At 42.4% G+C, this 12,500-nt stretch overlaps 2 protein-coding genes across 2 annotated transcripts in view; both read left to right on the forward strand.

Annotated features, from left to right (window-relative positions):
* The window catches only part of LOC138050749 (uncharacterized), an 11,866-nt gene extending 3,026 nt beyond the window's left edge, over window positions 1-8,840 (forward strand). Inside the window, exons 2-3 of the mRNA XM_068897039.1 lie at window positions 6,837-6,935; window positions 7,727-8,840. Of these exons, the coding sequence (XP_068753140.1) occupies window positions 6,837-6,935; window positions 7,727-8,437 (810 nt within the window). The 3' untranslated portion in view covers window positions 8,438-8,840. The remainder of the gene's footprint in view (window positions 1-6,836; window positions 6,936-7,726) is intronic.
* Window positions 1-12,500, forward strand: part of LOC138052902 (uncharacterized) — an 83,302-nt gene that overhangs the window by 45,891 nt on the left and 24,911 nt on the right. The gene's annotated exons all lie outside the window — the stretch shown is intronic.

A 12,500-nucleotide genomic window follows, 5' to 3' on the forward strand; every position in this document is an offset into this window, starting at 1 on the left:
CAGTTAGGCTGGGGCGTCCACAACTTTGGACATAAATCCCCGTACAGAACATATGCGGCCAGTTAGGCTAGGGTGTCCACAACTTTGGACGAAAAAACCCAGTACAAGAACATAACACGCCGGTTAGGCTGGGGTGTCTGCTACTACGGACCCAACAACCCCATATACAAACATTATATTATATTTCACGGATCAGATCTGAGGAAATAGGCTCTTTACGGTTGACAGTATCAGTGCCAAGAATTCTCTTGGCTGCCGACCTGACATTTTCGACTACAGAATTGTCAGTAGGGGAGGGAATCCCGGCCATATCATGGGCCCATTTGATGCTGTAAAAGGAGGAATCAATGACGCTGGGAGACTGGGCCTGTTCTAAAGATGCTGTAAATAAAGAGCTACGTGAAAGGGGTCAGCAGGAAAACTAGTTTCGTTCAGCTTCCAGGCCGCGAACTCCTTCCACTTGCGAAATGCACGGTGATACTGGGAGGAAGTGCTTACAGCCTTAGAGGAAAGGACCGTGGTTTTCAATCTATCCGTGAGACCCTGGCGTCACCTGATCTCGCCGGAAACCGGAGCAAAAAACATCTGAGGAGACAAAAAGGAGCACAAAACAATTTCTAAATAATTGTAATTGGAGAACATAGGCAAGACATACGTGCGAGTCTTAAATAGGTCTAAATCGCAAGTGATAAAAACGAAATACAGGTAAGACGTTAAACCAACATAGGGAACCTGAACGGGCTTAGGTCCAAGAATAAAACGTTTTACAAAACAGTAATTGTGAAAACCCGGGGAATCTGGAATAGCAACAAGCGAGTAGATGCCTAAGAACATGAGCTACATTTGCCAGGGGACAGTGTGCAATACCCTCTAAGGGACGAGGGGGGCCTGGGACGGCTGAAATCGATTCTAAACGCTACAACGTCGAAGTTTAACGATCTGGAACCAAAAAGGGAGTTGCGCGCTTTTCCTTTGATGAACAGTCCCTGGAACTTGGGAAGGTACACCCAGTCGATGACAAAGCTGCTCCAGTGGACTCCATCTTTAGAAGAGAAATTCCAAAATAAAGAAGACTTCCACAAGGCGGGACTAATAGGGTCCCTCTGGCCTGACATAACTCCAAATGCTGAATAACCCTAGCGATGAGACAAACTGGGGGACAAAAGCAATTGTTATTAAAACTCCAGTCCTGGCAAAACGCGTCAACAGCCTCGGAACCAGGCTGGAAAAACCTAGAGTTAAATCTTGGTAGCTTGGCATTGTAAGTGCAGGCGAACCTATCCACGGTTTGAGGGCCCCAAAGCTCGTCTAAGCCCTGAAAGATGACGTCGTTAAGATCGTAATCATCAAAGTCGATAAGCTTACTAATAAGATCTGCCCTAGAGTTAAGGTCCCTAGGAATCCATTTAGGATCCAGAGATATACCAAACTGAAGGCAAATGTGGAAGGCTTGGAGGGCGAGGAATTGAAGGTCGGCCTTCCGGCTGCCGTTAAGGAGAATGGAGGCAACATTTTGGTTGTCGGAAAACCATATGACTTTACACCCCTAGAGACGGCTTGCAAATGCTTCTAACGCGAGGCATACTGCCTTGAGTTCCCTCCACGTTGAACTTTGCGCGGTCTCCGCAATCGACCACTTTTGGTGAGACACTAATTCAACTCCCGGTTGCAATTGAACAAACGCACCAAAAGCCGAATCAGAAGCGTCGGAAAAGGTATTTTTGGCAGGAAGAGACTTAACCCCTCAATATACTTTGCCATTCAAGGCGCGGACGTTATGCCTCCAAAAATCCATCTCAGAAATGGCATCCTGCGTAAGCAATACTACACAGTCCCAAGAAACAGCTCTGCTGATCACCGAGAAAAGTAATCTCGTCATAATACGTGCAACAGGCACCAAACAGCTTGAAAGAAAAATAATTTGGCCAGCAATGCTTGCCACGCGCTTGACGTGAACGCGCGTAGGATCTGATGGATAGACAAATTCTCTAAGTCGCGAGAAAGCGTAGCGATTCGCTCGTCAGTGGCCTTGATAGAACCATCGATAGTGTTGAGAATAACACCTAACCAGATCGGAATGCACCACTAAACTATTAATCTTGGCGGGAACAGGATCAGTTCCCCAACGAGGCCGTCATCGAGGAAAATAGCGATGGGAATGCCCCGACTTGTCCATGATTTAAGAAGCGGCTTGAACATTTTGGTAAATATGAAAGGTGCTGAGGACAGCCCAAACGGAAGGACGCAAAGCTGAAAATATCTTAAAGAACCGGTTCCAAAATCCCAAGCGAAGGTGAGGAACTTCCGATGTGCGGGAAAAATCTCGATTTGATGGTATCCTGACTAAAGATCAAATTTGAATAAAGGACAGCCTTGATCAAAGATTTGTATGGCGACGCTTAAGTCTTCACATTCAAACTTTTGTTTGAAGATGAAACTGTTCACGTGCCTTAAGACCAGAATTAACCTCTGTTTACCAGAACTACGCGTGGAAACAGAAAGCGGGTTGACAATGTCAGGCACGCAAAACATCTCTTCAACAAGGTTAGCGTGGAGCAGTTCATTAACAGCTTTGGACACAAACGAACTGTTAGAAAGCGCCGAAGCATTGTTTGCCTTGAAAAAAGGTGTCGGTAGTTCGAAGAAGGGAATCTTGTAACCTTGACTGATAACATTAAGAATAAATTGCAAAGTTCCTAGGGCACGCCAGAAAGGAATACACAATTTAAGCCTTCCTCGCACCGTGGGCTGACTGGAAAAATCAAACGTACCGAGGGAATCTCCCAGCGAATCGAAAATGAGAGGATGAATCTCGGAACGAAGTGAAACAAAATTAGCATCTGAAGCACTGTCATCTTCCGCTTCCATAACCAAATCATTATAATCAAAAATGGAAATAACAAAACCTGATTCATCCTGATCTTGAAGTCACTTTGAAGCCGAAGGAGGCTGCTGTTTGGCCGTCGCCGGACAGAACGCCAATGCCCAGGTTTACCACAAGCAAAACAACTGCCCATATTGGGACGCCGAACGGTAAACGAAGCGGGCACAATAGACGGAATGGCTTGGGGTTGCTGTTGAGAGCTGTCCGATGAAGTTAAGGGGGCCGACGGGCGTACAAGCGAAGATCTTAATTCTGCTCGCGGCAAATGAGCTGCTTCTCTTCTTTTTCACAGTGGACAAAGTCGCTCGTGCGCGCCGCTCGGCACTGAAAATTCGCCAGATCATGCTTCTTGTATTCTTCTACGGTAAACCAACCTGACTCCGATTTATCAGCTAGAAGGATGTGTTTTTGGCGTTCGAGCAGTAACTTCTCACCTTCATCCAATTCAGATTTACCATTTTCAAGCTGTGACTTTTGCGCAGCGGACGTTGTCGAGTGTTTCTCCTAATTTCAGATTAAACTGATATTGATCTTCGTTGGCTTTCCGTTTGAATTTATGGGGCTCACTGTGTTTCAGCTTCTTAATCTCCCTCATTTAGAGGTCGGCGCGGCGTCTTCGTTGGCCCGTTTAATTTGACCCACGGTGTCTTGTAACAAGGCCTTAAAAGAATCCATCATCTGTTGGTTATTGAATGTAATCAGATCCGAAACCTCGTCCTTGGTGATTGACATGGCGGACATGAACAACATCCAACGCGGGAGAATTAACAAGAGCTCGAAGACAGATTAAACGGAGCTCTGAGCTGGGTTGATTCAGAGGCCTAGATGACTATCACGTGCTACACTTCCTCTTATATACGGTTTTCTCTCTACCCATGATGCACCGGCCTGGAGCCCAGGAAGCTTAAGCATCGACGACGAGCGACAGGACGACGACGCCCGGAAGTAAATTCGTGATGCTTTGAATGAATTGCGCATGTTAGTCTCAGTCAGCTGCATTCTCGTCACCAGAGCCTTGGATCCAGTCATAGAAGAACTCTGGGGTCGAGATTGAGTCAACCGTCATTGTGCATACGTCGACGACTGAATTTTGAGTGAGTTGGCGTTCTCACGAAAACGTCAGTAATTTAACCTGTTTAAGCTGGCGAAAACTCGGTGTATACCCTGGCTTTTTCTTTGATTCTTTATTGGTTGATGAAGCCTGTTTTTATCGGATTCTGTTGTTTATAACTTATTCTGTGAATGAGCCACTGACGAGTGTATTTTTCCAAGAAATACAACATGGCTTCTTCGCAAGACACTGCGAAGAAAGGGTATGTATCGGGGCTTTGTAGATTCCATTCCTCGGTACTTTGCCAATAGCTTAAATCAGCTATTAGTGAAGTAAAGTGTTGCTTAAGGTTGCTAAAAATTTGGCCCTAAAGTTCTAGAAAGGGGAAATGTTTGGGATGCTATTGCCCAGCGGCTAAATGCCATTGACCAGCAAAACGTTCAGAGTCTCCGCAAGAGCTGTCCGTGACAGGTACTCTCTCTTGACTGCAAAGCAAGCCAAACGAGAGAGAAAGCGTCAGGAATTCATGTGGAAATATCAGAAGTGGATAGTTTGCTGGAAGAAATTTTAGAGAGAGAAAAGGATGGTTAAGCTAAAATTGAACCGCAGGATCTTGACAAAAATAGAAAGGCAGAAAAGGGAAAGGCAACAGCAGAAGAAGTGAGGAAATAAGCAATGAAAAAAATGGCTGCATACTAATAAAAGGGAGAATGATGAATCGGATAGTGGCAATGAAAAGAAGAAGGTAAGAACAAGCACAAGTGATACAATTGATTATCTAAAGGAAAAATCGGCAGAAGATCTTGATTTGAAAGAAGAGGAACTTGAACTGAGGAAAAGGGAATTGGAACTTGCTGCAGATAAACAAATTCAAGCTGCTCAGCAACAAGACTTGTTCGTTTTATTTATTTTATTTACTTAATTTTTTTATTTTTTTCCGTGTCGGTAAAAGTCTTGCCTGTCACTTCCCCGGTGAGTGATGACTTTGTGCATACAGCCTTCTGCGCGTATTTTCTTAGGATCGAGAGGGTAGTGGAAATGCGTAGATTTCTCTGGTGGACACAGTAGAATCATTAACTTAGCCTGCAATGGCGTCGAAAGTCATGTAACGCGAATGGCGTTTTAGTGGATCCTCAAACAAAATATACCCTTATGGAGCTCAATAATGGAAAGTCAGTTGGATAAACTATGCAGGCGGTGAAAAACCAACACCTGGAATCTCAAAAGCGACGAGTATTGTACTTCGACAACAATCTATCGCCCGTCGAGCCGAAATCAAAGTGAGCTGTATATCTAAAATAATATTTTACCAAGTGTACTGTTATGTAGAACACTGAAACCAAATAGAAAATTCTGTGGTAACTTATGGGTTCGACAAAGACAGAGAACGAATCGAACACCTTACGTGGATCTGTGATCAACTCTGCACAGTCTTCAGGTTAAAAAAATAATTGGAAATGTGACAGTCAAGAATTATTTGAAAGAAAGCTTGTCGTGTATTTTGTGCTTCATTATTCAAGGAAAAGGTTCTTCATGGAAACGGTTTGATCCTGAAATTAAGTTTGTATTCGCAATATTGCGCATATTTGACACGATTGAGTTTCTTCTCTTCACGCACGTAATGAAATAGGAGGGGTTTTGCCGCTAATGGCAAAGATGTTGTTTGTTTCAAAAAATTGTTCGCTGGAAAAGGTGGCCTTTATGAATTCATCATGTTTTGTGATATGCGAGCTTAACTGGATAGTTTTTATGGCAATAGTAAAGCATTTTCTTGTCAAAATGAGGTTAGCGTCTTTCTGGTGTGTTAACTTAATTAAATCGTGAGTTTGTATTTGCCGTCTGCCGCGTAACCTTGATTTCCACTCTCAAAATTACCTCCAGAACCTACTTTTTGCGTAGAATAAGCTTTTAGAATGTTCTTGTTTTGCATAAAGCAAGCTAACAAAATCTGTACCTTGTTGAGTTCGCATTTGTTGGCCTTAATAGCATTTTCGGACAGATGCTTCTGTTTTACAAGGGGTATATTGTTTCGGTCTCCCATCCAGAAACTAGCCCCGCCGGACAGGCTTTAACTTCAGTGAACGTTGGTATTACAAAGCTGTCAGATGCTCAGAAGACACGCTTAAACTTGCGGTGAAAAGAAGTTGTGAGGGAACTTGAAAATTATCAACATGTCAGCCCAGAAGCCAATGTTTCTCGCTTCTCTTTTATTTGTTATTCTTCAGAGACTGGAATGCTGTAGTTCAATACCACACAATTCTTCTGTAACATGTACCACCGGCAACCCAGTGTATGCTTCACGGAAGCATCTCGTTCTTTACGTATTGACTTTGGCCTTTGATTCTCAGAGATGTTGACAAAATTTTCCTTGTTGTGACATGGCCCTAACCTTCTACATGACCTTTTCACGGCTATAATAAATTGTGACGAAAATAGAGATTATTTTAGATCGAAAGACGCGTCAGTTCACTTGATTTTTGCGATTTGAAACGATGAATGAACAGTGAAGCGCGCGCATCACCGGATGTAATGATCACTTTCGCTGCGCCAGCTTTGGCTTGTTGGCTTTATTTTTCTTGCTGGTGCTGGTGCCATATAATAAACAACTTAATAACCTCGACCGTTCGGTCGTTACGGGAAAATCTCAAACCTCGGCCTACCGTATTGACCTCGCTATCGCTCGGTCAATACGGCAAGGCCTCAGTTTGAGATTTTCCCGTAACGAACTCACTCTCGGTTATTAAGTAGTTATTAATACATGTGCGACGGTTAATATGAAGGTGTATAAATAATGGAATGTAAATAATTCTACATATTTCGGTGGGCAAAGTCTTGTGTGGAGACATGAGTTCAACAAAGAAAGTAGCTTGTTGACTTGTTTGATGCACTTTCCATTTGCAGAAGTCCAATTCGTTCACCCACGATAGGATTCGAGATTATTATCCCGCAATGCTGAACTTCACACTGATATATGCAATATCTCTTTGGCTTGGTCTCATAGTAAGTATTTCAGCAACTTTTAAACGTTGTTAGTTACTAAGCCATCTGTGTCGAATACTGTCCTGCCGCATGTCCCACGCGTTACTTTGTCGTAAATCGAAGCGGGTTTGTTTACGTCGAAAGCGCAAGGTCCATACAAACTTTATGCTTAATGAAAGGACAAACACAAACATCCACACATTTTTAGACTTATTCAGTCATGTCAGTTGCTTACTTGTGTTGCCAATTCAGAATGAAAACAAGGGAGCGAGCATCATCGTTTGTCCATGAAAACGTTAGCCTCTCAGAAACGCTAGTGAAATGCATGAGGCAGATTATGAGGGTCTGTGCTCGGAACGATACCGAACACCTTCATGATAATCGCTAATGACTCGTCTGTCGGTGACGTTAGGCAGTTCAGTTACTCAATGATAATTAGGAAATCTGGGTTTTTTTTTTTCGTTTTTCTTATCCAAGAAAAAAACCAGGATCAAAAGCAAGTTCCTCTTTTTCTGAGTAGCCCTCATTAGTTGTTGTAATATCTTGTTGAAATTCTTTTTCATTTGGTCATTTTCATGATCGTAATTTTGGTTATAAAGTTAGGGATTAGACTGCGATCAAGCTATATTGTCATTTGACACGCGGGATATCATAACAGGAACTCGAATCTGGCTAGGTTTCCCAGAAATCTGTCACTAACTCACCATTCGAGTCACGCGAACTTGTAAAATGCAAGAATGTAAAGTTGTGCAGTCAGCTAGGTATGCCACAACTTGATCGGTGGTGATCAATATATATCTTCTCTGTCTCAGGTCGTCAGTGAGGTGAGAGGTGAAGTTTGCGATAAGCTATCCAATATGCCTTGGAAAAAATACGATGTCACACCAGTGCCCAAGATTGCGGGAATCTATGCAATCGGCCAGAAAATTGGAAGCAAGAAAACCGAGTACTTGTACATTGGTCGATCAAATGATGTCAAGAGACGACTGCAGGAGCACAGGGCCCCAACGCCAAAACAAGCTATTGACAAGATAGTGGCTGGCAAATTTACACAGGACAAGCAGTCTGAGCTAAGGATCAAGTATGTCTCTGAACAGAAACAAAAGTCAAAAGAAGGTGCTTATATTGACTGTATGACAAAGAAGATTAAATATCGTCCTGTGCTGAACAAGCGGGCCGGAGACGGTTGTACGTCCTGTGCAGGAGGTCAAAATGGCAATCCCCAGAAAAATGACCGTAAAATTCGGACGTCCGGTGGAGCTCCTGCTGTGAGATACTCGAAGAGTGCAAAAGTGGGATCCACAGGAGGCCATAAAGTTCGATCATCAGTTAGCCCCAAAGCCCGGTCTTCTGGGGCGACATCTTCCGTGAGATCTTCAGGTGGTCCTAAAATGAGACCCTCCGGTGGCACCAAGTTGCGATCTCCTAGCGGAGGCCATTCCATAAGATCCTCAGCGAGTCCAAAAGTGCGATCAGGTGGAAGGGGTTCTTTTAGGTCATTTGGCGGAAGACGAGGGAGATAGGTACTGTATAGCCGGACTGGCTCACCCACTCATGCAGTGTGAAGCATCATACTGTAAAACCTACGTGATGAAAAATGTCGGCTTCATATACAAGTCTTTTGTGCCCCTTGCAATTGCTTCCATAGGTACTAGCCCACAACACGTTTTATCATGCTTGAATATATAGTCTTGGGTGGGGACTGGACGGGGCGAGAAAATAGTCCCCATAAAATCTTGCCTACTAGATCTCAGTTTACCGGCTTGCTTTGTATTTTAGTCTCATTTACATATGATGTACGTTAATTCAGAAATCCCAGAAAACTTGAAAGGAACGTAAATCTACTACTCTTCAAGTCAGTCACACATCATATCAGGAACAGTTGTTTAACTTATGATCATCTCTGAATAAAGAACAGTTATTTTACGAGAGCGTGTTTGATATGTGGAGGCAACCTCGTTCCCAGGATCTCTCATCTCTGCCTCCATTGACCCTGGGAACGATGTTAATGTGGAGGTAGATAACCAACGAGTTGCATAGTATGCGCAACATGATGTGTAATAATGGTCTCAAATCCATCAAGCGCGAGAGGTATCACAATCGCTTTAAAAAAAAAACACCCAATATTGCTAGCTGAGCGGGAAATGGTTCCATAGCAGTTATATATTGTGATGAAGCGCAGGCTTCTCGGTTGAACATTGATCCTTACTGATTTCGGGAACCGTTGAGGTCACGAGTGAGTGTTAGGCAATGATCAAAAAACTATAAACGGTCACAAATTGATGGGATTGGCTGAGAGCTTGAAACAAACTTGAACCAAGGTGCTAGAATCCACGTGCAAGGGCTAAAAATGCGCTAATCTCATACTACTGCTAAACTTTATAAAACTCCATTGGTATGCTTTGGTGTCAGTACGTAGCTCAGTTCTCACTGGCTACAAGCGCGCCGCTAGTTGCAGCCGGCATTGTTTTCGCTACGTCAGCCCTAAAGACGATTGATAGTTTTTATACATGTAGAAGTGACATTGTTTTGCAGACGATAGTCTCATGCACACTAAAGCTTTTCAAAATCCTGTAACTCAGTGAACAGATTCCAGTTTCAATTTGCACGACTGAGTTGAAATTTGATGTTTGAAGCAACTGCCGCGCAATAGTCGTGCCACTGTCAGGTCAAATTCAAATGACTTTTTAGCCGGTCCCTGCAGTCACACAAAGTGAGGAAAAGCAGTCGCGAACAGTTTTTTTGTTACTCAAACGCTATGATCTATGCACTACCCTGCACTAAAGCTAGCGTATATTTCAATTTATTTTAGTTATGTACATTTACAATTATTATTAAAATCCGTACTTCCATGATAATGAAAAGATCTCCCGCCTGTTTCCGTTCTTTTTGCAGGGAGATGCAAAAGATTGCTCTGCCGGGTTGAGCGGGTACAACGCTGTTTGTAATATCGGTCTGAAACATTAATGGCATTAGCACTATATGAAATGATAAACGGCGCACACGACCTACAATAGCATACCGACCGGGTCAGAACGCAGCTACATTACAACGCCTCTTGGGATTGGTTCAGAAAACAATGGACCAAAACAAACAACCAATTAACGATGGACCCCAACCCTAAAAACAATAAAGCTGCGTCCTAAAGGGATCCGATGAAATTAGAGGTTGTACTCTACCGACCAGCCGTAGAAACAATAGCTTTAACATGTTCGTTCCAGCTAAGGTATTTGTCAAAGATATCACCCAAATACTTAATTATAAACATAGCAACGCCCTTTATGGCGGACCCATTAATAATGACCGAGAACTGATTAATCTTTATCTTGGAAGTCTCAAAAAGCATTGCCTCAATCATAGTTATGTTCAACTTGATAAATAACTACTTGAATAACACTCAATTGAAAACGAGAATACAGATGATTTTCACGTTACCTCATCGCCGCCATGTTGGTGGACGAAAGCAAAAGATCTCTCAGTAGCATTTTTTGTTCGTCCACCAGCAATTGTCACCTCATTGTCACCTCAGTCTCAACAATCTTTTGTTTTCGCTTCGCACGGGTTTACAAATTAGTTGCGCATAATTTAATAAAAACATGGATTTGATTGGTTATCTTCTCATAAAAAGGTGTGTTTTGTGCAGGGCCAAGGCCAAAAATACGGACAAAAACATGAAACAAAGGGACTTGTCGAGTTTCATAACCATCTCCATGCATTATCTATTGGCTCAAGAGGTCGGTTGAAAACCGCCTATTTTCTCTTGGTATTAAAGGTGATGAGTATCTGTTGTTATCTACGCAAAGCCCACTTAATTTACATGATTAAGGATGTTCCCTTGGAACTTGGCTGTAGGTAATTGCCTATTTAACGAAGTTTTGGAGAGCGTTCGTTCTCTTTATCGTAAAGTAGTCTACGACCTACGTGCTGCGCTTTCGACACCGTCAGTGATGTCCGATACCGAGAAAGGACAGGAATCCAAAAAGAGTAGGCGACACAAGAAGAGGGCCCAGCGAGTTTGCGACTACCGAAGACCCTACGTTGGTTCAGCAAGTTTTGGGGCTATTTAAGGATTACCTGTCACCAGTCAACTTGATTCTCAGGAAAAGAAACTCGAGTCCAAGCATAAAATCGAGAAAGACACAGTTGAACTGAAATACAGTTTTTCTCATTCGCTGTTTTTTGTTAAGGTAAGTGACATTGCCTTTTATTTTATTCGAACTCGAGCTTAGACCACCAAACAGCCTTGTTCTTCAAATTTATCATCGGTCGCTCATACGCGGTATCGAATACTGGCTTGGATCCAAGCCTGTAAGTGTAATTCAGTTGATAAGAGATTTCATGCTACTCCATCATTGTCTCCTCTTATATTTTTCCAATCTATATACGCTGCTCTGACACAGCTTCCAACCTTATGCACGATATTTCTAAGAAGAATATTTAGAAAATTTTATATCGCTCAAACAGCGTTCATAAACACAATACTTGTTACGGCTCTGTTATTGGTAACTTTTACGTCACTGAAATTTTTTAGATTATGGAATTCTCTACCTACTTACTGGGCGTTCACTTCAAAAAATTTGAAAAACGCATTCGAATATTCCTGCTGACAAAATACTTGGAGTTAAAAATGATAATGTTTAGTTTGAGTTCGAGTTTTAGTAGGGCTCTAGCACTCGCTTAAGTAGGCTGACTGCTAGCTGTTCTACACAATAGTGCTCTCATTCACACAGAAGCCCTTCAAGTTAATCATTAGTCATCGTACTCTATCAATGTTTCATTTTGGTATAATTATTTAACTATAGAACTTGTGTTCAATACAATTCCGTACGCTGTCCTTGAATTTCGCTTAATTTGTTTTTACAACGATAACAACAATAATAATGGGAACAATAATTATAATAACAATAGCAAGGTTTTATTGGACTGTCCAGCAACGCTCAATGACTTTGGAGATGACAGAGCCATAGCGGGTGAGATGAGAAAAGCCGTACAGATAATTTCATATTATAATTCAACAGAGTACACTGCACACAAAGCAGAACATTAAAAAAAAAAAAACGAGGATGCTTACTAATGTCCAGGATTCAAAGCGTAAGCGCAAATTTGCTGGCTAGCAAAGAAATATGGCCTGCACACAAGCTTTCCGTCTCGAATGGCGCGCGATGAACAGCCTGGGATCCTTTTCCTCGCTCGCCCCGGCCCATTCTCCATTCTGTTGATCGTGCACCATTCGAGACGGTGAGCATGTGTGCAAGCTAAAAGAAAGATTGAAAAAGTCGTAAGGATTTCGCATACGAGAACAAAATGCCTGCTGACAAGAACCACACAAGTTACAAAAGCTGACAAATTTCTCAAGATTGACAAGCTTTGGCAAAATTCGTTGCTATATTTGTAGCTTGCACGGGTCCCTTCTTGCTCTTAGTGTGAACTTAGTTTTCTTATTGTATGATACACTAAACAAAATTCAGTTTGTAGTCGAACTTAGTATACCACAGAACGTTACGAACATGCTAAGAATGTTTTCAGGGTTCAATTAAATCGCAAAAAAACCCAAGAACGTTCAGCCCCAAAGTTAACGTTCTCATA

Source organism: Montipora capricornis, chromosome 6, assembly GCF_036669925.1.
Source record: "Montipora capricornis isolate CH-2021 chromosome 6, ASM3666992v2, whole genome shotgun sequence".
Lineage (NCBI taxonomy): Eukaryota > Metazoa > Cnidaria > Anthozoa > Scleractinia > Acroporidae > Montipora > Montipora capricornis.